The 26,595-nt window shown below is 40.2% G+C and overlaps 2 protein-coding genes across 6 annotated transcripts; one reads left to right on the top strand and one right to left on the bottom strand.

Moving 5' to 3' along the window:
- The first annotated feature begins 3,512 nt into the window (after nucleotides 1–3,512).
- RBBP9 (RB binding protein 9, serine hydrolase) lies at nucleotides 3,513–11,054 on the top strand. The gene is made up of 5 exons (XM_025876898.2): nucleotides 3,513–3,684; nucleotides 4,899–4,941; nucleotides 5,718–5,823; nucleotides 8,266–8,351; nucleotides 8,734–11,054. Exons 1-5 carry the CDS (start codon nucleotides 3,586–3,588, stop codon nucleotides 8,958–8,960), a joined length of 561 nt encoding a protein of 186 aa, XP_025732683.2. The 5' UTR covers nucleotides 3,513–3,585; the 3' UTR covers nucleotides 8,961–11,054.
- Nucleotides 7,690–26,454, bottom strand: POLR3F (RNA polymerase III subunit F). 5 transcript variants are annotated; one of them, XR_003209391.2, is made up of 11 exons: nucleotides 26,212–26,454; nucleotides 24,160–24,277; nucleotides 21,245–21,312; nucleotides 20,842–20,862; nucleotides 20,646–20,713; nucleotides 19,240–19,352; nucleotides 16,082–16,225; nucleotides 15,767–15,874; nucleotides 14,691–14,882; nucleotides 12,794–13,068; nucleotides 7,690–7,925 (listed from the first exon to the last, which is right to left on the bottom strand). XR_003209391.2 is itself a non-coding variant. In XM_025876895.2 (10 exons), the coding sequence occupies exons 1-10, from the start codon at nucleotides 26,271–26,273 to the stop codon at nucleotides 12,991–12,993; spliced, it is 972 nt and encodes a 323-aa protein (XP_025732680.1). In that variant the 5' UTR covers nucleotides 26,274–26,454; the 3' UTR covers nucleotides 10,560–12,990. The 5 variants fall into 5 exon arrangements, 4 of the variants coding, with proteins under 4 accessions (XP_025732680.1, XP_073734537.1, XP_025732682.1 ...); XM_025876895.2 differs by lacking the exon at nucleotides 7,690–7,925 and having other exon boundaries at nucleotides 10,560–13,068; XM_073878436.1 differs by lacking the exons at nucleotides 7,690–7,925; nucleotides 16,082–16,225 and having other exon boundaries at nucleotides 10,560–13,068.
- Between the last annotated feature and the right edge of the window lie 141 nt (nucleotides 26,455–26,595).

Here is a 26,595-nt window from a genome sequence, read left to right as displayed (position 1 = left end):
AGGCTCCAATGTCATGTAAAACATACTTAAAAATCAATTTGCATGCTTTCTCTTGTTCATATGTCTTTTGTTTCAGAGTCCCAGAAAAGAACCTAGAAGGGTAGAAGGAAAAGATATTTTTTTCTTCCCCTACATCTCTTGACACACCAAACCTGAAACTAATAATGAATCAGTTGGTCCTGTTGATTTTTTTATTCTAATTATTTCTCAATTCCTTCTATCTACTTAGTTCAAGCCCTCATTCTCCTTCATTGAATTACTACAACAGCCCTGCAGAATGATCTCTTTCCCCAAATTTTGTCAAACCCCAATCTCACTTTGATTGCCAGATATATTTTTCAGAGTCACACATCTGACCCAGACCTTCCCTTGTTTAAAACTCTACCTGGCTTTCCGTCACTCACAGGATAAAGTAGACGCCCTATCTTGCTGTACAAGGGCCTCCATGATCTACTTACCTCAATCCTACAGCACTGAACCAATTGTCTTTCCCAGCCTGTGTTACTGTGTCTCACCTCTCGCCCTTGTGCACACCCTCCACACTGCTAAGAACAACTAGGTTTATGTGGGGAACAAAGGCAAGAGGAAAAAATTAAAATTTCCTTACTACTTACAGCCCATTGACAAGTCCTTGAAACAGGCAGAGTGACCTCCCTCTAGGAACTCAATTGCCTGGATGTTAATACTTTGCTAAGGGCAAAAGGCCATTTTAGCTTAACACTATCCCAACCTCCCAGATCCTTTAACATATAAAAATTCCTTTGGAGACTTCCTTTATTTCTACCCCAAGATCTATTTTAGCAATCATCCTCCAAGCATATGGCCCACTGACACATCCGTAGGGTCTCATGACTAGGGTTTTACTAGACAGGAATAACTGATCTTTTCCTAACAATACCTAGCCTCCTCAGGGTCCTGGAAACCTTGCTTCTGAAATTCCTTAGAGATTTACACTATCCCTAACCCCCTCCCAACTTGAAAGTATATAATCAATTGCTCCTCACAAACCCAAGGCAGCTCTTTCTGCCCATGGGTCCTGTCCCCATGCTTTAATAAAACCACCTTTTGGGACTGAAGACACCTCAAGAATTCTTTCTTGACCCTTTGTTCCGAACCCCAACATTTCCACATCATTGCTTGCCTCTCTTCTTTTCTCACTTAACTCCCAGGTGTCCTTCAGGACTCCAAAGAAGCTTTCCTTATATTTTCCTTTCTTCTTATTGGTTAAAACAATAATACTATGTGAAAGAAATAGAAAAGGAACCACAGAAGAGGTTAGAATGTCTAGACAGTGAGTTTGGAGAATCAGAGGCAAACTGCCTAAAGAAGAGATTCTGACCTGAAAAGAAAAGTTCAAGCAAAGGAAGGCGATTCAGAAAGAGAGTTATAGAGGCTGATGGCTGAGTCTGTCAGAAAAATGAAAATGAGGGGCATCTGACTGGCTCAGTTGGTCATGAGTTCAAGCCCCATGTTGGGTGTAGAGATTACTTAAAATCTTAAAAAAAAAAAGAAAAATGAAACGTCTTTGTCAAGTTCTTAAGAATGGCTCTTTCAATATTAGCAAATGATATACCAGACATAAATGTACGTTTTTAACTCATAAAAATGATGTTAGTTTTGAAATCAAGCTATTTCTTCTTTGATAATGATAAGCTCAGAAAATGCTCACCCAAGAGATAGAAAGTAGAAAAGAAAACAAGGTGGATTTACGTATAAGTACATAATCTTTGCAAACATTATTGACAAAAACAATCTGAGAAAGGTGACAGTTGAGGCCATTACCTTATTTTTCTCCTTCTCAAGGGAAGATTCAATTACCTTGTGAGTGAGAAGAAAGACAAATCTTAAATCTTGAGGAAGGATAGATCCTTTTTCAGCCCACAGTTCCTGTTAATGGAGTGTCATTGTTTATTGAACGAAAAACCACGAAGCAAGAAATCTCTAGGCTACAGGAATGCCTCTGCTTGTTTTAATTTATATTTAAATTTTAAACAGCTTCATCGTGGTATAATTGACACACAATAAGCTGCACATATTTACAGTGTACAATATATTAAGTTTTGACGTCCATCACCACAATCAGGATGATGAATATGTGTAATGTTTCCTTACGCCCCTGGTATTTTCCATAGTTTTAAATAAGTGGAATAATATGGTATGTACTCTTTTTTGTCTAGTATCTTTCACTCAGCACAATTATTTTGAAATTAATCCATGGTGTTATGTGTCTCAGTTATTCATTCCTTCTGAAGTGATTAAGGTTACATTTAAAATTCAATAATATTGAATGAAGAAAAGAAAAGTTAAAGAAAATTCAGAGTCTCAGGTTCAAGAAGAAAGACTTTGTCTCGTTCTTCCTAAAGAATGTGGTGGTGGGGCAGTGTATACTTGATCACCTGCTTATGCCTGTCCAAAACCTGAGAGTGTTCCTCAGTAACAGATGCTGAAACACCTGCGATGTACACAGTGAATAAGTCCATGGGAGGGGCAAGGAAGAAGAAGCACTTTCCTGTTCAATCCCATTTATTTTGTTTCTTTATTTTAAAAAGATTTTATTTATTTATTTGAGGGAGAGAGCATGAGGGGCTAGGGACAGAGGGAGATGGAAGGACAAGCGGACTCCCCGCTGAGCCCGAGATCATGACCAAGCCAAAGTCAGCCACTTAACCAATCCAGCTACAGAGATACCCCAAGTTGATTCCCATTTATAACCACACATGCACACTTCTGCCCAACTCAATATAAAAGATTTGGATAGAGACACCTGGATGGCTCAGTCGGTTAAGTGGCTGCCTTCAGCTCAGGTTGTGATCCTGCGGTCCTGGGACCAAGTCCGGCATTGGCATCGGGCTCTCAGCTCAGCAGGGAGTCTTCTTCTCCCTCTCCCCCTCCCTCCCCGCTCATGCTCTCTCTCTCTCTCTCAAATAAATAAAATCTTTAAGAAAAATAAAAGATTTGGATATATCTATGAGGTATGACTGGTTCCTAAAATTTCAGGACTGCAGTATTATAACAGGTGGTAAACCACTTCATTGCTACCTCAGTTTCCCCAGTCTCTAAATTGGTTTAAGTATGTTATCCACGTGCCCTACACCAATGGGGATACCTTTTAAGAGGACAGCATTTAAAACAATGAAAAATAACAACCAGGGCTGACAGTAAGTATTTTACTAACAACTGTTTTGAAATTGGAAGGAAAAGTAATAAGAATAAGAGGAGTCCTCAAATATGAATAGGTGATTTCTGTATATTTGGAACTAAAAACAGTTTCCTATAGAAATACATCGTAATTGTAGTAAAGAGAGAACATATTCTGGGCATGTCACAGCCTGTCCTAAATAAGGTGGGGAAGGGACGAGAACGCTAGTAAGAAGCAAGGGAAAGGTGGTTCACATATGATGGAAACTCCCAGGTTTGCTTTGGCCACGGTGTGCGGTAAGGACCGCGGGAGTCCATGAGCGGGCCCACCGGCGCCCCAGAACTACAATTCCCAGAATGCCACGGTGCAGGCTCTTCGGCGGATGCAGTCTGGAGCTCCCGGTACTGCAGGTTCGGCTGCTGGGCGACCCTGGACCCTCTGCGCTCATGGCTTCCCCAAGCAAGGCAGTTATTGTTCCCGGGAACGGAGGCGGGGACGTGGCCACGCACGGCTGGTACGGCTGGGTCAAGAAGGGGCTGGAGCAGGTAAGAGACACGAGCGGCTGCGCTGGGAAGTCAGCTTGGAGCTGGAGGGGATGGAGGGGACTGAGGAGTGAAGTTTGAACGTGTGTTCACCAGCCCCTACCCCACCCCAGCAAATCCCCCCTTTAGCACAGCCCAGTGTGTTTTCATTCCTCTCCCTGCTGCCCTGTCTCAAACACTAGAACTAGTGGTTGGAATTTTAGTGGGTAAAACTGCCTAGAAGACTTCCCTGAGGGCTCAGTCGCTAGGGTACAAGACACCACCTCCTGGAGCCCCGTCGGTCTCCCTGCATCTGCTGCTGGTTCAGATTTGGGACTTACCAGATAATTGTACATCTTCCTTTTCTGCTCCCTGCCTAAGCTATATGTAACATATATGTAAATTATGAAGTATAATGTAATGAAAACCTGAGTGAGGCTCCATCACCAAACTAAAATCTGCAACATTAACAATAACTTCGAAGCCACATGTACGTTCCCCCATCCCATTTTCCCTACCATCCTGAAAATTTTTTCATTTGCCCCAACCCTTTTAAAAATGAACGTATTTTTGCAACCATGTGTGTATACTTTGAACATATTGTTTAATTTGGCTTCTTTATGAGCTTTATAAAAATGGTGACCAGCTGTAGTTGTCTTGTGCATCTTGATTTTTTTTTTAACCTCTTCCATAACCAGGCAATAGGACTGCTTCCTGGATTGCTATCCTCTAGAGCTCTAGAGTACGTTTCTAGAATAAAGTTCCAGGGTTGTGGCTGAAAACCAAGGCCAGAGCTACAATCCAAAAAGATCAGGGCTGAAGCTGTCCAAGACGGTGGGATCTCCAACTTTCTGTACCATGTTTCTGTACCATGTTTTACCTAATCCCTGGCGCACAGTCTGTTTGCGTATAGGTCAGTTTGTCTAGAATTGCATTCATTCATGATACCTCTGTAAATATATGCCTACAGCAATAAACAGAGATGTACAAGTGAGGATTCAGGTCTCTGTATATAGATACCTACAGACAGAGCTGGCTGGATATAGAACTACAGACAGATGGAGTTTATCAGGAGGGATTGTCTGTTCATATGGCACTTAACCCACTTCATTTCATATTATAAGCAAATATTTACTGAATTGATAAAGATCATATCAGGTGTCTCATTTCTTATTAGCAAAGTATTAGTTGTAATTAAGCTCTTTATTATAGCTTTTTTTCCCCCCCTCATATCTTAGATACCTGGTTTCCAGTGTTTGGCTAAAAACATGCCTGACCCAAGTAAGTTTTAAACGTGTTTTTAAATAGCCTCATCTTGTTGGGTTTTGATCTCGCCATTTTCCTGGTAGAGAGCAGGAATATCATAGTAGAGAAGCCAAAAGGAATATATACCTAAGAATGAATGATGGCAAGTAGTTTGGGGAAAAGAGCATAAACCAAAAAACATTCTAGAAAATTCTAATGAGGATCAAGAAAAGCACCTGGGCTTGGTAAAATTTAATTTTCAACTTTGCAAGCAACTAGATTTTCCCTTCTAGAAGTCAACATATATTTTCAGGCAAAATTTATGGGTATTTCATGTGAGACAGATATGATAAAACTTTACAGCACCTATAGGAGATCAGAATATTTCAAAATGTAACATTGCCACTTTTGTTCTGACTGTGCCTATGACTTGTGTCAGGAAATTCTTCTTTGGAAAGAAAGAATATATATGCATATGAATTTGAGAATGTCATCTAGAGTTTTTTTCTTAAGTTTGAAAGTTTACATTAAAACTTTAGAGTTATATTTTTATTATTTCCCCGGTATTTTCTTATGAGAACATGGTGAAAGATGAAAGCAAAACCAGATAGATGGACCAAAACTGTGGATTTGAGTCTTTCAAACAGCAACACATAAATCGTTCGCTCTATTAAAACAATCCCATCTCCCATATGGTCCTGCAGTTCTTAAGTTGAGAAGTGCTGAGTAGTCATCGGTTAGAAAGGTGGGACAGCATTAGACTTTAAGACTGTCCCTATCAAATGACACTCTTTCTTTACCCTGAACCTTAGTTACAGCTCGAGAGAGCATCTGGCTGCCCTTCATGGAGACGGAGCTGCACTGTGATGAGAAGACTGTCATCATAGGCCACAGTTCTGGGGCCATTGCAGCCATGAGGTGCGATCCTTGCTGAATTCTCCCCCCATGTGGGCTCCAGCTGGTTTGCAGACCTCATTGCAGTTCCTTGAACATGCCAAGTATGCACCTGCCTTAGGCTTGCGCTTGCCACTGTTCTACCTGGAATACTTGTTCCTAGATACTTGCATGGCTTTCTCTTCAAGTCTCTCCTCGAATGTCTCTTTCCACTAAGGCTTTCTCTAGTCACTTCAAATGAAACAGCAACTTCACCCCACTGGCTCATATCCCCTTTATATCTTGGTATCCCCCTTTTTATCTATAGCACTTTTCACCACCTGATATCCTGTTTATTTCTTGTCTGTCTCCGGCCAATAGAAATGTAAGTTCCGTGAGGGTGGGACTTTGTTCATTCTGACACTGAAACCTCAGTGCCTAGAAGAGTGTCTGAAATATGGTAGGTGCTCAGTAAATATTTGAGGGAGAGTGGAGGCTGTTAGCCCACCCTGCAACTCCCCCAGTCCTTAGGATTCATGACGCTTCCCTGATGCTCTCGGTTAGAACATGTCCCTCCCTTTAGGCTTATAAGGCCTAGAGGATAGGATTTAGCTGGCTGAGTAAGCATATTAAGGTTGGGTTTCTTCCATATTTGCTAAGCTGGATGACAAAGGAATATAGTTTTTGTGTAGCCCTTTGTCCCAAGCAGTTGCTCAGGATGTCATATGAATTGCATGTCAGAGAACCTTGCCAGATTCCATAATCTTTCTGCCACACCATTCAAAGCTATGAGATAATACTTCCCAATGTGGAGCTGCAGAATTTCTGTACAGCCCTAGTGTTTATAAGCTGTTAGGGGTTGTCTGGAAAATGAAGGAATCCCTTTATGCTGAAGTCTGTACCAACTCAAGGCCAACTGAATTTTTCTCAGGTCATTGGCTACTAAAGGTGTGCCTTCTTTTAAAGATCCCTGAAACTTACTGCAGGATTGTCCACAACCTTCTAAAAATTAACTTCTAAAGTTAAGGTAGGCAAGGAGAAAATTGATGCCAAAACTATGGGGTATGAGATTGTAGGGCAACAGGGTATTGATTTAGTCACAGAGGACCACCCCACAGATTACTTACTAATCACAAAGGGGACAATTGTGTCTTTACAATGGATATCTGATAGCAGTCACCTTAGTAATCACACTTAATCTCACCAATAAAGGGAAACTGGCATTGTGTGTCTCTGATGTGATGGAGTGGGACAGACACATTGCCTATGCGGTATTCTTGCCAAAAATGTTTAATCTCTGTCTAATCATGAGGAAAACAGCCAAATTCAGTTTAGGGGATAATATACAGGACAACTGGCTTAAACTCTGGAAAAAATGTCAATGTCATTTAAAACAAAAAATTTAAAACTGACTAGAGTCGTGAAAACAAAATGCAGTTCGTGATCTTTGATCTAGGATTGAAAAGCAGTTTTAAAGAACATTTTTGGTAAAACTGGGGAAAAATGAATAAGATAGTATTACCATCTCCGTGTTAAATGTACTAGTTGTAATAATGGCACTGTGGAGATATATGAGAGACTACCTTGTTCTTAGGGGATACATGTTGACATGTTTAGGTGTGAAATGTGGTAAAATGAATAAACCTAGTTGCTTCTTGTTCTTCTAACTTTTCTGTTAAGTTTGACATTTTTCAAAACAAATGGTTGGGCAAAAAGTTTAGCCTGAAAACAAAATACCAACCCTAAATCTTTCCTGGCACCAAGGCCTCTAGAAACTATTACCACCCCACATCTTTCCCTAGCCTAGTCTTTGCTGAGTGAGGGAACTTCATGCAAATAGTTAGCTGTCTGCTTGCCAGGCACTGTACTGGGCACCAGGGTTACAAAGATCAATTAGACTCACATCTGCCCTTAAGGAGCTGAAGGTTTATTGGGGAAGACAGATAAAATACGACACAAACAAGTACTACAATGCAATGTAGAGTATGTGGCAAAAAGAAGTACATTTCCGTCGTAGTACAGAATTTCTTAATATGGTTCACAGATCACTTGCCTTTGTCATCTGGGTTGGGGGAGGTCTCATGTCTTAAAATGCAGATTCCTGGGCATCGTACAAACCTTCTGAATCAGATGCTCTGGGACTGAATCTGCAGGTTAACCAACAAAGCAATACTGATGCATACTGAAGGTAGGTTAATAGGCACATCAAAGAGAATGATTACACTTTTTATGTTTTTTTGGAAAGGATTACCAAAGAGGTTTGGACTACCTTGAAAAATGAGTAGAAACTCATAAAATGGCCAAGGGTAAGCCATTAACAACTGGGCTTGTAGTTCTGCAGTTTCCTATTTTTCTTGTTAAACTTGACAGTTGATAGCACCTGCTTTCTGTAAGCTAAATCAAATGAGTTTTCAGGGTTTTGTTTTGTTTTGACTTTTTGGCAGATTTAACATTAAGTATTAGCTGACATTATTTCTCTTTCTCCAGGTATGCAGAAACACACCAAGTATATGCTATTGTGTTAGTGTCTGCATACACCTCCGACTTGGGGGATGAAAATGAGCGGGCCAGTGGTAAGTTTGAAGGCAGAAACCAATACAGAAAAGCCCTTTCTCTAGTCACAGGGATGCTTCTTCAGGTTAAACAGCACTGGCTTTTGGATAGGCTAAAAAAAACCTCTAGTATCATTTGAGAAACATTTACTGCCCTTCTTTAGCTACAAATTAGGCCCTTTGAGAGTTGATAGACCACTTTCTAATGCATTGAACCCTGATTTTTTGAGCTGTGTACTCCCCCTTCCCAAGTGGCTATGGTTTCAAGCTCTACAGATTTGAAAACTAAAGGACTTTTAACACTTAGGTCTGGTTCTTTGTGTCTCTGCTAGATATTTTACAATGGCTAGAAGGGAGATTATCCATGGGTGGTAACAGGTTATATATATATTTTTTCCCATAGGATACTTCAACCGTCCCTGGCAGTGGGAGAAGATCAAAGCCAACTGCCCTCACATTGTGCAGTTTGGCTCCACTGATGATCCTTTCCTTCCCTGGAAGGAACAACAAGAAGTGGCTGATAGGTTGGAAGCCAAATTGTACAAATTCAGTGACCGTGGCCACTTTCAGAACACGGAGTTTCATGAACTGATTAGTGTGGTAAAGTCTATGCTGAAAGTGCCAGCATAGACAGGATGGGATTTCTGCTATTTTGCATTCCGGTGTAGGGGTAGAGCAATTATCAGGTTATTAATAAAAATTATCTGTGATCAGATTAGTGGACACATAAAACAGGTCAAATTACGTTCTGAAAAAAACGCAAGTTCAATGTTCAAACTAAGTTACAAACAGCATTTTCATCTTCCAGAGGATCTATATCTCGCAAACTGCTATGAACTAAAGCAGTATTTTTCCCATTTGAGTCAGGACATAAGGACAGCTTAATTACCTTTATCTGTCCAAAGTGAATAAGCAGAAATGGAACCCAGGTTTCCTGATTCCCAGTCCAGATTAAAATGAAGTAGATTCGTGTATGTTTTAAGAGTGCTACTCCTCTTTGAAATGAACCTTTTGTTATTTGGGGGGTAAGAAAACACGACTAAAGGCCCAGAGTGCTGGCTTAGAGCTCAAACCACTAGCTATTTTGAGCTGGCCCAGGACATTAAACCTAGACTAGGGCCTCCCCATCTTTGACACCCTGCCCTGGTCCTTCATGGATCTGAGTCAGGGGTCAGCCAGGTCAAACAGGGACCATAAGCCCAGCCTGGGCATATATACATGAGCATAGCCAACCAGATCTGTGCTAGACCAGAGTGGTGGGGATTAGGGCAACATGGGGAACTCATATCCTGTCTAAATTGTTGCCATGTGGGAAGGGGGCAGGGTGTTGCCAATTTTCTGATTTTTTCAAGGAAAAAAATTTTATGCAGTGGTTTTTATATTTAGGGACTCTATATATGTTTGTATACACAGTTCATATGTATATGAGTTGTGTCCAATACATGTACATATGGATAAGTTGGCAACGACAGTTAAATAAAAAATTTACAAACACTGCAAGACACACAAAGTCCAAGCCACCCATTTGTGACCTCTGCCATTAGGATTACTTAGCCAGGTGCTTTAAATGATTCTCTCTGAAGCCTGAGAAATGAACAAAATGTCAAAGGATGCAGTCATGGGAACAATTTGAATTTTGTTACAAAATCTTTAGTATTTTTTAAAAGAATCTTTCCATACCTCAAATTTTGTTCTGTAAAGAATTCTACCTTTTAACTTCCATGGTCCTTTGGCTCTCTTTTAAGCCTCATTCCATGATTTCTTTTCTGATCATATTCCCTCAAAAAAATGCTTTTTATTTCCCAATATTTTTTGGCTATTATGATCCCTAAGTATTGCCTCAAACAACTTCCAGTGACTTCATACTTGGTGTTGCAGAACCTGATGTTTGCTGCAAAGATGTGAATTCCCTGTTTATGTCTAAAGGAGATTCAAAGCCATCATTTTAACTGGAAAAGTCTTGGTTTCTAAATGTGCTCAAAGAAAAAAGATAAAGACTCTCAACTTCTAATGGCAATTTCTTTGGGGAATAGGAATTTTAGATTTGGTGTGGTGGGAGTCTCCTTCTTATTTTGTACACCTGGGTATTATTTGAGTTTATTATAGTGAACATGTATTACTTTTATAAATAAAAAAATTAAGATTTAAAACAACTCGTTTGACATGTTAGTGAAAAATTCAATAAATCAATTGAATAATAATTTTCTTAAAGAGGTTGTTTAGCAATGATTTGATCAAGCCTATAACCAAATTTGATTCTTTTTGAATTATTTGGAATTAGTCATTGCTCTGCTTACTCAGTCTTGTTTTCTGAAGTCCTTTGTCAAAAAATTACAAACTTACACAAATAACAGTTAATAATATTTTGTTGTCCTCTTCCACAGAAAAGCAACAAATCTGTACAATTGAGAAATAATTATTTTTATATTCTTCATTCCTATAATTAATCTAGACCTATGATTGTTGAGTTGTGCTATCCAATATGGTAGCCAGTAACCACAGGTAGCTATAACATTAAAAATTCGGTTCATTCACACTAGCCTCGTTTCAAGTCTTAACAGCCACAAGTGACTAGAAGCTACCCTATTGAACAGCAGATATGGAATACTGTCATCAAAATAAAAAGTTTGTGGGACAGCAAGCATCCTAGGACATGTATTTTTATTCTCCCCTTACCCACCATGTAATAATAATGGTTCAAAGTAAAAGTCACTCAACTTAAAATTACTTGTTTGACTCATTTACTCAGTTGATCACCATAAAAATCAGGGCTCCACAAAATTTACTCCTCACCAAACCAAGCTCAGAGGAGTTTTATGGAAGAATCCCACATAAACTATCCATTTAAACCATTGAATCATGGACTCTCATGATTATTTGACTCCCAATGGATCATTATTAAGCGGAATAGAAGGGCCCTAACAGACTCCAGGGAATATCTATTCTCAGGTGACCAAAATACCTTATACTAAATGGAAATCAACTGTAAGGATTAGGACTTCACTCACAATATTTTTTGGTGTTGGGAGTCTACAGCTCCATAATATGTTTTGGTCACAGTTTACTTCTGGTGAGTAAATATCCATTTAACTATGTATCAGAGGTGCAGTATTTTTGTCTCTTTTCTCCTTCAGTTAATATTCAGAATGAAAGACATGCTGTGGGAAAAGCATTTAAAGGATTTCTTTATTCTGGTGAGTCAGGGAACTTTTGTTGTGGCCTCTGACTGTAAGCTTTAAAATCTTTGGCTATCAAGACACAGTGTAAAGTCATGAACTGCTTCCTCTCCCCAAGTTCAGTTTTTTCATTAAATAAGACTAGTGCCTCTGTGATAGGCCAGGTCCCAGGGAGGACAGATAATGTTCTTACTATTTTAGCTCTCGCTAGGGGTGGTGTAGTTTCAGGCTCTATCTCCTATACATCCAATACTTTGTTTCAAAATCCTAGTGTCATTGAATTCTGTTTCTATAGAGCTGGCCACAGACTCCGCCTGGTTCTTAGTTGGTTACTGAGCTGAATTTTATTTTATTGATCCCATATATCTCAAAATAACCCTTCTGATGTTTACCACTTGGGAGTATATCCAAACTGGTGTTTGAACTCAGGCCTCAGTAGTAGCTGGCTTAGAATTCCTTTCCTCTGGTCTCATGCTTTTGGCCTGGACACAGAAATCATTAAGGAGAACTACAAAGTGAAAGTACAACAGGTGAGATCCTAAAAAGCTAACTTCTGTGCAACAATACACCAAATTACCTAGGATTGAAAGTACCATTAGAACTGAGAACAATTATAATGGCTTTCCGCTTAGTTTAGACCAGTTACACCATGATTTTTAAGAGAGTAAGGAAACAAATCTAAAATAAGAAAAGAAGAGTGGTACCCTGCTCGAAATAAAGTGTGAATGGAGCGCAACAGATTATGGGGCAATTCTAGCAAATAAGGCAGTTGAGCCTGAGTAAAACTTGGAAGACTGACAAAGATGGACCAGTGAAAACATTCTCTTTAGGATGAGAATAATCATATTTATGCACTGAAAACATCCTTGACAATAGTCATCATTTGCATTTGAGGTAAGTACAAAGGCATAATCCTCTGAAAGAATATTTCTGATGTAAAAAGGAATGAATAGTATGTGGAAAGGGATGTTTCATTCTCTCCCCCACTCATGCCTCTAAGTGCTATTCCTACCTCACCGCTTTTGATTCCTTCTCAATGAAACCACTGAGAAAAGAGAAAACAGAAATGGCAATAGTGAACCAGATATAAAATTTTCCAATGAAGACCTTAATAACTTTAAAATGGGCATTTTTAAACTTTAGTCATTATTGTAGTATATGGCAAATATGGATTTGTTGGCTTCTTTTTCCATGAACCATCAAAAGTCTTGAAAGCTTCAGAAGGTGGTCTTCCTGAAGTTCAAAGTATTTTATTTATTGAAGAATGGATTTCACTATTAACCTTACCTGCTTCATATTCTGTTGGCTACTCTACCAATATAAATTTAGTCTTCATAGATAAAAAAATACTTTTTCATAGCAGCAAGTCTATCCATTATTGTGAAGTTTGCTTTCAAGGGAATTTGATGTTCCATCATGAGTTAAATTATCTGCTCCCAAAGTAACTTCATTTGCAAAATGTCAGTAAAGTTCCTAGTTCTCTATTAAAATTCGAGCCACTCTGTCATATAAATACAGTTAGATGGTGAAATCTCACCACCTTCATGGCAGTCATCAAAAACCTTTAAAAAAGAAAAAAGTTTACAATCAAATGAGAGTTTTAAAATTATTACATTTTAAGTCTCAAATGTCACCTACAACTAAAATTTCTGTTAACAAAGTATCCAAGACCCAACCATTGTTTTTTGTTTTTTTTTTAAAGAATTTATTTATTTGGGGCGCCTGCGTAGCTCAGCTGGTTAGGCGGCTGCCTTCGGCTCAGGTCATGATCTCAGGGTCTTGGGATCAAGCTCCGCATCGGGCTCCCTGCTCAGCAGGAAGCCTGCTTCTCCCTTTCCCACTCCCCCTGCTTGTGTTCTCTCTCTGTCAAATAAATAAATAAAATCTTAAGAAAAAAAATTTATTTATTTGACAGAGACACAGCGAGAGAGGGAACACAAGCAGGGAGCAGTGGGAGAGGGAGAAGCAGGCTTCCCATGGAGCAGGGAGCCCGACATGGGGCTGGATCCCAGGACCCTGGCATCATGACCTGAGCTGAAGGCAGACACTTAACAACTGAGCCACTCAGGCGCCCCGACCCAACCATTTTTTAAAGCAACATTAAAAATAAAATTTTTAGGGTGCCTGCATGGTCCAGTTAGTTAAGCGTCTGCCTTTGGCTCAAGTCATGATTCCAGGATTGGGATCAAGCCCCATGTCAGTTTCCCTGCTCAGAGGGGAGTCTACTTCTCCCTCTCCCTCTGCCCCTTAACCACTGCTTGTTCTCTCTCTTCCTCTCTCAAATAAAATCTTAAAAAGAGAGACTAGGGCTGTATTTAAGAACATGCAATAACAGACCGGCTGTGTGATTATAAAGTTAGTGAATGAGAAACCTTTCACTGTAGCACTAAGATGACCTGCTCATCTGCCACTGGGCCAAAGGCTATCAGCAGATAACAGGAAAGCAGATCTATATACATCACTAACCAAAGGTTTCATGTTAGCTACATTCCTTTTTTTGAAGGATGCTAAACAGAATTCCCAATATGCTTGCTGTTTTTTCTAGGACTTGAAACCAGCACACAGAGAGCTTAGGCATATAGACAAGGGCTAGTGTAAGGAAATAAAACCTACATCAGCAGCCCAAGAATATAAATGCCCCAAGGGCAGAAGCAGTGCCTGCAGCACACAGCTGGCATGAACTACATGGGACTGGATGAAGAGTGCTGGGGCGCACTGCAGGGGAAAGAACATGTCTGGGTTTGCGTCCTGGTTGTTACCTCGAAGCTGTAGCTCCTACAGCTTCCTTAGCTTCATGCTTAGGCGGAAATAATACCACTAGCTCCAAGGGACAGAAGTAGGATTAAATGAGACCACATAAATCTTTAAGAATATGCCTGGCCTGTGGTGGGTTCTCAGCAAATCTCATTTTCCTCCCTACTTAGGGTTAAATGATCAGCTGTCATTAAAAATTGTCCATTTCAGGGCCATGAGTAGAAGACACAAATTTCCCCAACCTGGTTATTCTAAAAGAGAATGTAAACAATGACTTGTTCATCAAGGGCCTGTCATCAAGGTTACATGGAGGTTTGAGCCGCTGTTGGTCAACCCTGAGAGTCAGAAAACTGGAGTGTGCTTACTGGTAAGTTAGGTGGCATTTGCACTTGGTGGCAGTCAGGTATGAAGTGAAGCCACTTTAACTCACCGGGCAGAGTCCACACGGGGCCCGGACCAAACCCGTGGGTGGGATGATTGGATTGACTGCTCTGTACAGTTTCATGTGTCCATCTACACTGCCAACCGTGCCTTCTTTTGCAGCAATGATAGTCATCTCCACTTTCCCATCATAAATGAGTGTATTTAAGATCGTTTCAATGTCCTCCATGGACAACTCTACCTGAAAAGGGGATGCATTAGAAAGGACACAAAAAGCACAAGAAGACATCCTTTGGGAGAGTCTTTAAACTGTAAAGGGTCCGCAATTCCTCGGTGAAATGGGGAAGCATTATGCTGGTGAATCACTAAAAGCATGGGCTGAACAACAGCCCAGGTTAGCACAAACCACAGAAATGCTAGGGATAGAACTCTAACCTCATGTTGAATTTGATACTTTCTATTTGTCCACCCTCTTCAGTAAAATTTAGAAGTCTTTTAACATTTTTGCGGCAAGAATTTGATGGGGATTTACAAAATGTTTGAACAGAAAGTTACTTTAGACATCAAATAGTCCAAATGCCTACTTTTTTTAATAAATGAGAGATCTGGGGTCTAGGAAATGAAAATGACTTGTCCAAGTGGCCATTTCAGTTTCTTCTCTGATTATGAAAAGCACCCAGCACGGTGTCTTTATGTATAGATCTTCAAAAGCATATGTTGACACCACTACTCACAACTTACAAGGGGGACACAATACCAATAAATGACAACTGATGTGATGACTGATGTTCGGCATCTACGTTGAAATGTCCCTGAGAAAGTCAAGGACCTGTCAACAGACTTTCGCATTTTGGTAGTGCAATGCACTGCCAGGCCTCTACTCTGCTACTCTGTATCACAAGCTAAGTACATACAGATCCCACAGTGCCTGATGGCATGACAGTCACCTTTGTCTAAATGGCTTAAGACAGTGCTTTCTCAAAGTGGGTTCTGTAGAATGTTCACAGGTATCACCTGAAAAAAGGGTCTGGGTCCAATTAGGTTTAGAATACACCGTAAACTATATTCCTATGATGAAGAGTAACCTTTACAAAATAAGATGAAAATTAAAAACTGTGTTCTCACCTTACTGATCCCCAATTCACAGATATACTTCCACACTTCATGTGATGAGGCAAATGAACTATTTCTTTGAATCATTGGATTCTGTTTGCTTTCTCGTGCTGTTTCTGCCTATAAGGGTAGAAACATAACTCTCAGCAAGAACACGGTGTTTTCTGAACATAACTACATAGTGTGCAATCAACAGAATATATTGTTATGTAAAAATTACCGATTTGAATTCAAGTCCTATAAAATATGATATACAAGATTAAACATTCTTTATGAAGCAACTTTTAAAAAAAGATCTGCAGTGATGTTTCCTCTATTATGCCTCACCTTGGTTTGTAGGAATTTAAAGCACTGTTGGTTAAGCACCTCTACAAATTCTGACTCAAAATCCTGGTCACTGTACCAGGCTCCACCAGTCACAGACCGGTCCGGTTGCAGGTTATAGAGCATATATACTTTCTTTTTTGAGGCCTAGGGAAAAAATGCATAGTAGATGTGGTTATAAGATAACCAAGTCTTCCAGGGGTGCCTGGTTAAGCATCTGACTCTTGATCTCAGGGTCATGAGATCGGGCCCCTGGCTTGTGCCCACGCACTCTGAATGAATGAATGAATCAATCAATCAGTCTATCTTGGGAAAAAGAAAAGATAACCAAGTCTTCCAAAACTGAGATTTAAAAAAAACCCTCAGGGCACCTGGGTGGCTCAGTTGGTTAAGCGTCTGCCTTCAGCTTGGGTTGTGATCCTGGGGTCCTGGGATCGAGCTCGCATTGGGCTCCCTGGTCGGGCTCCCTGCTCAGTGGGGAGCCTGCCTCTCCTTTTCCCTCTGCTACTCCTCCTGCTTGTGCTCTCTCTCTGTCAAATAAATAAATAAAATCTTAAAAAAATAAAATAAAATAAAAATTTAAGAAAAAACCCTCAAAACTTTTTTCTTTGGAGCCAGGGGTGGGGGAGGGGCAGGGAGGGAGAGAGGTAGGTAGAGAGAGAGAGACTCTTAAGCAGGTTCCACACCCAGCATGGAACTGATGCGGGGCTCGATCTCATGACCCTGAGATCACGACCTGAGCTGAGATCAAGAGTCAGATGCTTACCTGACTGAGCCACCCAGGCGCCCTTCAGAACTTTTATTTTAGAGCAGTTTTAGATTTACACAATTATTATAAAGATGGTACATTTATCTTGTGCTCAGTTTCCCCTCTTAATATATTAGTAGGGTGCGTTTATTACAATTAATGAACCAATATCGATACACCATTATTAACTAAAGTCTACACATCACTGAGGTTTCCTTAGTTTTTCCCTAATATCCTTTTTCTGGTCCAAGGACCTATTCAGGACCGCATTACATTTACTTGCCATGTTTCCTTGGCAAATTCTCAGACTTTCCTTGCTTTTGATAACTTGCCAGTTCTGAGAATTACTGGTCTGGTATTCTGTAGGACATCCCTTGACTGGGATCTGTCTGATGTTTTTCTCATGATTAGACGGGAGAAAAGACACGGAGGAAAAGTGCCCTTCTCATCCCATCCTATCAAGGGCACTTGATTGTCACCAAGTGATGACTGATCACCATCAATATGACTTCTCAGTGTTGAGGTTAACCTTGATCATGTGGCTTGAGGTACTGTTTCTCTGTTTTCTCCCCTGTAAACTGACTTTTTCCCCCCTAGCCTTTCCATGTGTGGAAAGACATCACTATGCACAGCCCACACTTAAGGAATGGGAGTTACATTCCACTTCCTTGAGGGTGGAGTGTCCACCTAAATTACGTGGAATTCTTCTGCACAGGAGGTTTGTCTATTCTGCCTCTACCTACTCATGGGAAGATCTGTCATTTATTTACTTATTTGAGAGGGAGAGAGAGCGAGCGAGTACAAGCGAGGGGGAAAGGGACAAGCAGACTCTGCACTGAGCGCGGAGTCCGATGTGGGACTTGATCTCACGACCCTGAGATTATGACCTGAGCTGAAATCAAGAGTCGGACGCTTAACTGACTGAGCCACCCAGGCACCCCAATCCGTTATTTATTTATTTAAACATTTACATTTGTATGGATTCATGAATACATATATACATATACATATACATATATATATAAAACTTTGGGTTATAATCCAATAGTACTTTAGTTTGAAACCTTGAAAACATCATGTAAATGAAAGAAGCCCGACACAAAAGACCACATGGTATATGATTCTGTTTATACAAAATGTCCAGAGAAGGCAAATCTACAGAGACAGAAACTACATTAGTGGTTGTCAGGGCCTATGCGCAGGGAGGCTGGGGAGTGACTCCTAGTGGGGTCACATTTCAGGAGTGATGAAAATGTCCTAAAATTAGAATAGTGTGATGGATGCACGACTCTGTGAGTATACTATGAACTACCAAATTGTACCTTTTAAACATGTGCATTTTATGGTATGTCAATTATCTCAATAAAGCTGTTATTAAAAATAAAGATGGAGAAGAAGGATTGGCAAAGTGAAGCTGGGTGACTGGTATGTGGGGACTTGTATTATTGTCTCTACTCTTGTATATATTTGAAATCATCCATTAAAAATGCTGAAGGGAGATAATGTTCTAAATTAGGGACTGGGGGGGCGCGTGGGTGGCACAGTCTGTTAAGTGTCTGGCTATTGATTTTGGCTCAGGTCATGATCTCAGTGTTGTGAGATCGAGCCCTGTGTCAGGCTCCACGCTCAGCACCAAGCCTGCTGGAGATTCTTTCTCCTTCCCCCTCTGCCCCTCCCTGTGATCGCACTCCCTCTCTCTCTAAAAATAAATAAAATCTTTAAAATAAATAAATAATTAATTAAATAAGAGTGTGGTAAGTTAAAAATATCATTTGATAAATAAAATCTCAAATGATGAACATCAAATTCTTATTTGCTGAAATCCGTATTCAAGAAAACTTTAGTTTAGGGGAATCTTGGGTCTTCTTCCGCCTAGGTCAGTGAGGTTAGTAGCTGGTGTCCCTGATGGAGCCAGCTCTGGAGTGGCAACCCTTGAAGGAGGTCATGGGGCAGGGGGGCTGGGATGAGGAGAGGGAAAAACGCCATGTCCTGGAACGGACACTCTACCAGGGCAGAGATCTTTCTCTGACTTGTTCACTAATGTAGCACAAGCACCCACAACAGTGCTTGGCACAGAGTAAACACACAATAGGTATTTATTGAAAGAGTAACCTAACATGCTAGAATGAAGTAAATTATATTTCATGCTGAAAATCCAGGAAAAATGTTCATGATTCCAAAAATTCCTAACTGAAGAGTATAGTAGTTTTAGCTTTTCAAGTGGGTGAGACACAGTTAGGCAGTGATAAATCTAAGCAACGTCTCCAAACCAATCCAACATGAACTAAATTTTAAAAAATCTTTTTGGCTAGTAGTTTTAAATCATGACATAGCTTAAAGAACAATAAGATCTTGAAACATACTTGGAGCAAAACAATACAGTGAACACTTGGGGTAAGGAAAAACTACTCACTGCCACAGACTTAACAGCTTTGATAAGCTTTTTACTTTCCAAATTCTTTAGAATTTTGTTAATTTCTGTTAATGGCAAGTTACTTTTGTATCGGATATCTCTGCTCCATATTCCTGTAAGAAAGTAAAGTAAAATGAGTTCAACACCATAGGATTTGTGTCTACAGTCCTACTGCTTACATCGCAGGCCAAAACTAGCAAAATATGTATATATGTATACATTCCTAGGGCATAGCTATAGGAAAAACAGTGACTTAGAGTAAGAATCTCAGATAACAACAAAAGAATGCAAAATGATAAAGAAGTTACGTGCTTTATCTTCTAACCAGACATTTCTTGGAATCCTAGTGTGGCACCTTTTTAAAAACATGTGAAAAAGATACTTTTTAATGGAAGAAAAATCTTGAATGTTGCTGAATTAACTAACATTGTCTCTTCCATCCCCTCCTACACCCCAACTTCTGTTTCCTATTATTTTTACTTTAGATTGTATTTAGATTGTAACTTAAGTTTGGGCCAAGGTCAGCTGCCACTGTCAACGGAGAGCAAAAAAAACCTCTTTATGTAAGCCTCTGTGTGCATGTATACCCATTATTTATACCCTATATTTAGGAGATGAAAAATGGAAGATTGCAGTTCTCACAGCCAAAAGCCCTGTGCAGGAAGCTAGGATTTCTCTTTCAAAGAAGGGCTGTATGGGGAATTTTATATTAAACATGTTACCTTATTTTCTTTACAGCACAGAAGCATAATGAGATAGGTAGAATTAAAAAAAAAAAATAGAGAATGGCTTTTGTCATATGTCTATTTTTAAAATATTAAACTCCTAATAATAGAAGAATGGTATGATTTCAAGTTATATCATTATTGATACATTGTTGAAACTACTATCAGTGACTCAAATAGATCCTAAAGTGTAATAATAGCTATTTAGATATAGTTCTGTAAGAGGGATAGAGAAAACCAAAGTTGCTGAGGGACCTCTGTCGGGACACTGCCACACTGCACTGGACATCCCTCTGGTTTTTGCAAAAACAAGACAGAGATGGTATTATCCACAATTTACAGATAAGATGAAGATGAAGAAATGAAGATTAAAAAAAAAAAACTTAAGTTTTAACTGATTTATTTTGAATCGATAGTACATTTCCATGGTTCAGAATTCAGAAGTTTCTTTCCATCCCGGCCAACAGCCATCTAGCTCCTGCCTCCCATGAGCTAACAGCAGCGGCATCACACCTGGGTGTCCTTCAAGCATATGCACATTATATATTTCTATTTCCTCTCGTTTTAATATACATGGCAGCATTCTCTATACACAGATCTGTACCCTGGGAAGCCAGAGCTCAGTCCCTATATCAGGTCTAAAGACAACGTTTTTTTCTGTTTCCTCCTTCACATGCTTACCTTTATTTCCTGCATCCTCTATGATTTGATATACTAGTTTTTCTTGGTTATCTGATCCTTTCATTTTACTGCAGGGGAATAAAGTAGAATTAAAAAGGCGAAGAGATACAGGGTAATCTAATAATCTACATAACTACTTTAATGAATTAGTAGACAAGGTCATCACATTGACTTATTTACCAAAATAAGAGCTTACCTTAAAAAGAATGAGACAGGGCTGTATGTACCAGAATGAAAAGATGTCCAAGATATAGTAAGTGAAAAAAACAAGTTGCAAAACAGTATGGATAGCATGATCCCATTTTTGTTAAAAAAAAAAAAAAAGAAAGAAAGAAAAAGAAAAAAAAAAGAAAAGAGATTATATATATAGTATATAAATATATAATCATTTCTATATATTTATATATATACCTAGAAGAAAGGACATATACCAAATTATTAAGAGCAGTTATCTCTGAGAAATGGAACTCATGATAAGAGGTGGGGATGGTATGCAGGACAGGTTTACATTATGCAATTCTATATTGACATTTTCCCCCAAAACATTTATTACATTTGCAATAATTAAAATTTCTTAAAATAAAAAAATTGGGGCTTACCCAGCATTCTGAGAATCCTTTATTCTATACAGAAGTCCTGTATTGCTCCTTAAGAGATCCAACTGACCCTAAAGTTTGTTTTGTTTTTTATAGAAAATAACAATGAATTATTTTGGAGATATTTCAAATCAATCACAAATGTTAATTTTTAAAAAAAAAATTTACACAAACCAAAATATCCTACCCTGCACAGTTGTTAGTTCCTCACTTGAGAATTAAGTTTTTGCCTACATATCACATGTAATATATTTTTGAAAACACATAGCTCCTTAGTTCGTCATTTTCCAAAATATAAATACCTAACAGTTTCCTATATGCTATATTCTGGCTTGGTTATATGACCAATGTGTAATGAATTCTGAACAAGCAGCTTTAGAATAATAAATAAAAATCCACATTCAAATAAATTCACTAAGTATATATAATATAAACGTAAAAATGAAAATATAATTTATATAAATAAAAAGTTCAAAGACTAACATGCATAAATATTCTATAACATGATGATCAAATAAAATTTGCAATGTTAATAGTGACATTTACTGATTTGTGTGATTTCTATTGTATTACACGGACAGTTAGGCAGAAAGATCAAGCAATGAATAAAAGATGCAATAGTTTTGGTTTTATATAACAAGTCAAAAGTAAAGTAAAGCCTGTCTGATGTGATCTGGAAATTCCTTGGGTCTGAACACTGGAGCACTTAGGTGGCTGTACCACTGGGCTTCTGGCGGTTTGGGGAACCCATGACTGAGAGGCCCAATCCCGTGAGTAAAGACTGGGATGACACATGACTTGCAAACAGGTTTACATATGGATGAACAGCAATAACTTCTTCCCCGGACCCCACTAAGTAGCAAAATTGAACCACAAAGTTCCATTTGGAGGTTGTTTAATTCAGCCTATGAATGTTTGCTGAACACCCATACTGTGATATATGTTTGGGGGCACCAACTTGAATTCTAAAAGAGAATCACACAGCTAATTTCAACTATCAACTTATCTCAACTAACATAGAGGTAAGTGAAGAGTAGAACAGGCGCTCAGAGCAGCAGCTTTGGCCCAACCTGGGGTTCAGGGAGGCTTTCTGGGAGACAGAAAGCAGAGCTGAGTCTTGAAGGATAATGAGGAGTTAGTCTGTGAGGAAAGGGAAGAAGGGTGTTCTAACCAGGGAAGACAGGACCTGAGGCCTGAGGCGGCAGGGAACCAAAAACAATCCATTCTCTGAAACTTAACTTTTGAGGCAGAGTGATGGCAGATGAGGCAGGTGAGGAAGGTAGCAGCTCAGTGTGGTAAAGCCACAAGTGTGGACTTGAATCTCTAGGGCTGAGATTCTGGGTCAGAAGTGACTTGGCCAGATCTGTGTTTAAGATGATCAGGCTGGCTTCTCTAAGGCAGACGGAGCCAGGAGAGCGGGTTAGAATACACTGTAACAGTCCAGGAAAAAGCCAAGACCTGAACACACGCGGGAGTAGTAGGAATGGAAATGAGGGGGCAAATCTGAGAGCTGTTTAAGAGCTAAAATCAGCAACACTTTGTGATTTACTAATACTTATTCCCTTAAAATTCATCATAGCTCCACCACCGCTTATATCCTCCAGACAACAGGACTGGCAGTGGATGGGGCTGCAGAGGTGGAGAAAGAGAGGCGGAGATACTGAGGATGATTTTCAGACAGAAAGCAAAGGGCTGAAAGGGTAATCAGAGGACAAAAACAGTTTCCATTGCCCCAACTTCCAGCATCCCTTCCACTATCCCTCCTGGAGCCAAGTCCTTCACCAGGGTGAACTGATTAGAGATCACCAGCAGTACTAAAAGAGAGATCAGCAATCTGGCCCACCGCTTGTTTTTATAAATAAAGTTTTACTAGAATGCAGCCATGCTCGTTTGTTTATGTATGGTTCATGGCTACTTTCCTGTAGAGTTGAGTACTTGTGACAGAAACCACATGGCCTGCAAAGCCTAAATACATACTATCTGGCACTTTACAGAAAAAGTTTTCCAGCCATTAAGCTAGAAGGTTGAAGGGAGTAGTTTAACAGAAAGTTCACCTGTCCTCAAATTTCCATGAGTCCTTAGTGTAGAAATCTTTTACCCAATTTCTACTACGACCAAAGTGAAATGCTTTCAAGACAGGGGATCTCTGATGTAGGGGAAATGGAAGGAGAATTAGGTAGACTTAGAGGATGGGGTGCCACAAGGTGGGATATTTTTGGACCGTGGAGGAGAATGACACTAAGGCCCCAGGACAAGAGAAGAGGTAAAAGCAGGTAGAAGGGCTTCATTGAAAAACCCCATTGTAGTGTTACTGGACTCATTCCTGCCTCCTGAAATGCTCAAAGTGAAATTGTGGAGGGAGAAACCCTAACGAACTGACTTTGTGATAGCTGGCAGAGGGCATATTTCATAGGGAATGGTCCAACATCGGCAGCAGGAAGTAAACAGAAGGTGAGAGCAGACTAGCCCTATGTGCCCTGTGTACACGATGACAATTAGGTCAACAAATACAACGGTTAAAACAAAATACATTTATTTTATTCATTTTTAAAAATTATTTATTTATTTGAGAGAGAGGTAGCACACGGGGGAGGCGGGCAGAGGGAGAGGACAGAGAAAATCTCAGGTAGACTCTCCACTGAGCACAGAGCCCACATGGGTCTTGATCCCAAACTCAGAGATCATGACCTGAATGGAAACCAAGAGTCAGATGCTTAACCGACTGCACCACACAGGTGCCCCTCATTCATCTTGTAAAATGATGTGTAATTATTTCTTCCTTCCTCAGTTCAGGCAGTCTGAGCTGCTTCCTGGCTTGGAGTCTTAACCTAAGACACTTTCGAATGGTTTCACATACTAGGAAGTAATGACAATCACAGCACATAAATGATTACGTGAACTAGTTGAATTTGCCTTACCATGGACAACAGTCTATTGATGGCCACTGCCCGCTGCTGGGCTTCTATATGAGGCATTTCATTCTGAATTACTTGGTCTGTGATTCCATGAGGGAACTGATGACATAATTCTATAATCCTACGAAGAAAGGCAGTTCAATATTATTCATGTTTTTACCTATTTCAAGAGGTGGGGGGGCGGGGATACAAGCAGAACAGTTTGAAATTGTGCCTTTAGAATGAAATCTTGCCATTTGCAACGACGTGGATGGAACTGGAGGGTGCTATGCTGAGTGAAATAAGTCAATCAGAGAAAGACGTGTATCATATGATCTCACTGATATGAGGAATTCTTAATCTCAGGAAACAAACTGAGTGTTGCTGGAGTGGTGGGAGGTGGGAGGGACGGGGTGGCTGGGTGATAGACATTGGGGAGGGTATGTGCTATGGTGAGCGCTGTGAATTGTGTAAGACTGTTGAATCACAGACCTGTACCTCTGAAACAAATAATACATTATATGTTAAAAAAAAGAAGATAGTAGGAAGGGAAAAATGAAGGGGGGGAAATTGGAGGGGGAGACGAACCATGAAAGACTATGGACTCTGAGAAACAAACTGAGGGTTCTAGAGGGGAGGGGAGTGGGGGGATGGGTTAGCCTGGTGATGGGTATTAAAGAGGGCACGTACTGCGTGGAGCACTGGGTATTATACGCAAACAATAAATCATGGATCACTACATCAAAAACTAATGATGTAATGTATGGTGATTAACATAACATGACAAAATAAAAAAGCAAAAAAAAAATTCCATTTAAGGTTCCAAGTCTTAAAAAAAGAAAGAAAGAAAAAGAAAGAAAGAAAGGAAGAAAGAAAGAAATCGTGCCTTTATTCACATTTGGCAGATAATCTATTTGTTTGTTTGTTTTTAGTGGGAGGCTTAGTTGGGGGGAGGCGGTAAGGAGGGAAGGGCAGAGGGAGAGGGAGAGAGAGAATCCTAAGCAGGTTCCACACCCAGCACGGAGCCCAATGTGGGGCTTGATCTTACAACCCTGAGATCATGATCTGAGCTGAAATCAAGAGTTGGACGCTTATCTATTGAGCCACCCAAGGGCCCCATGCTAAAATCAGATAATCTAGGTTTCTATGATGGTTCTGAATCAAAGCATGTTAGAAATTGGGCAAGATAAATATATGTTTACATTATTACTATTATTTAAAAATGTTTCTTTTTCTCACTAATATGAACTTTAAATTAGAACAAAAGTCAAATGAAAACACAGAAAAAATATTAAAGCTGAAGCTTCAATGTTCTCAAATGGAACAAGTATGACAAAATAAATATTCAGTGCGCTGGGCAGCCATAAGTCTGCAAGGAGAAGGCAAATCAGACACTTCTGGTAGGAAGGCAAAATTTGTTATGACAAGTCACCATAACTGGGGCTTGCTTTTGGAATTATCTCTACCAAACAAAAATAAGCCCAAATATCCCCTTTGTCATAGGATCATCATACGTGTTTTCATAAGTTTGAGAAAGTTAAGGTCTTCTAAAACTATGTGAACCTAAAAGTAATGCACGGATAGCGAATTTAAAATTAGGAGAGGCTTTAGGTGACCTAAAATCTTGACTTAAGTACTGCATGGAAACCATTTGGCTCAATGTCTCTTCAAAAACCACAGAGTGCATCCTAACTTCGCCCAAATGTTCTGTCTTGAGAGTTCTCTTAGCGACAAGAACGATCCTGGATGAGAATATGTAGCTACAAGTACTACGGGAAAAACACCGAGTCCTCTCCGGGCGTAGATCACCTTAATGCAGGAAGGAAGCACATCATCACAACTTTCAGAACAGCACCGGGGCAAGGGGAGATACAGAAAGTTACAAACTGTCAAACTCGCTCGGAACTTCTTAAGAAGTCTACGTTCCAGGGATGGGAGAGGGGTTCCAAATCCCCAGTCTCCTTCCTGCGCGCGCCAGTATCTACCGAGGGTCCCGGGAGAAGGCGTCCGGCTGCCCAAACGTCCGGCCGCCTGCGGGGGGCTCCAGAGCCGGGAAGCGAACCTCACTGGTTTTACCTGTTTTCTATTTCGACCGGATCCGCGTCGGGTGGCTGCACCTTCACTTTCACCTCAGCCATGACTGCCCAGTTCCCGGCCCCTGTGGGGAGAGACGCTCGGGGTCGCCAGATAGCCAGTCCGGGAACCGAGGAACCGGGAATAGGGGAAAAACGGCGCCCGGCTTGGGCAGGGGCCTTCTTCCTCGTGTCGCAGCCGGTCCTTACTTGTTCTGTCGGCTTGAGGTGGCCAAGGCGCGCCTGATCCGCCTCATTTGCCCGCGCCGCTACATCTTGTTTTTCAGAAAGTCAATGCCTGTCGGACGAACGAGCCTGGTTCCTTCACTCTGAGTTGGGACGCCACCTCCGAGCACCCAATGTCGGTGAAGGCAAGTTCTCAGAGGCC

The sequence above is a fragment of the Callorhinus ursinus genome, unplaced genomic scaffold (assembly GCF_003265705.2).
Source record: "Callorhinus ursinus isolate GAN/ISIS: 27379988/994484 unplaced genomic scaffold, GSC_fseal_2.0 scaffold29, whole genome shotgun sequence".
Taxonomy (NCBI): Eukaryota; Metazoa; Chordata; class Mammalia; order Carnivora; family Otariidae; genus Callorhinus; species Callorhinus ursinus.
The sequence above is the reverse complement of the archived record's forward strand: the minus strand, read 5'-3'. Positions and strand labels throughout refer to the sequence as shown.

What these genes read in the sequence shown, in the direction of transcription:
- RBBP9 (XM_025876898.2), top strand. Translation starts at nt 3,586, where the DNA reads ATGGCTTCCCCAAGCAAGGCAGTTATTGTTCCCGGGAACGGAGGCGGG. An exon ending in TCAAGAAGGGGCTGGAGCAG is followed by an intron (nt 3,685 to 4,898) that starts GTAAGAGACACG and finishes CTCATATCTTAG; the next exon opens with ATACCTGGTTTCCAGTGTTT. An exon ending in TGAAAATGAGCGGGCCAGTG is followed by an intron (nt 8,352 to 8,733) that starts GTAAGTTTGAAG and finishes TTTTTCCCATAG; the next exon opens with GATACTTCAACCGTCCCTGG.
- POLR3F (XM_025876895.2), bottom strand. Translation starts at nt 26,273, where the DNA reads ATGGCTGAGGTGAAAGTGAAGGTGCAGCCACCCGACGCGGATCCGGTC. An exon ending in CCGGTCGAAATAGAAAACAG is followed by an intron (nt 24,278 to 26,211) that starts GTAAAACCAGTG and finishes CTTTCTTCGTAG; the next exon opens with GATTATAGAATTATGTCATC. An exon ending in TTAAATTCCTACAAACCAAG is followed by an intron (nt 15,875 to 16,081) that starts GTGAGGCATAAT and finishes CTACCCTTATAG; the next exon opens with GCAGAAACAGCACGAGAAAG.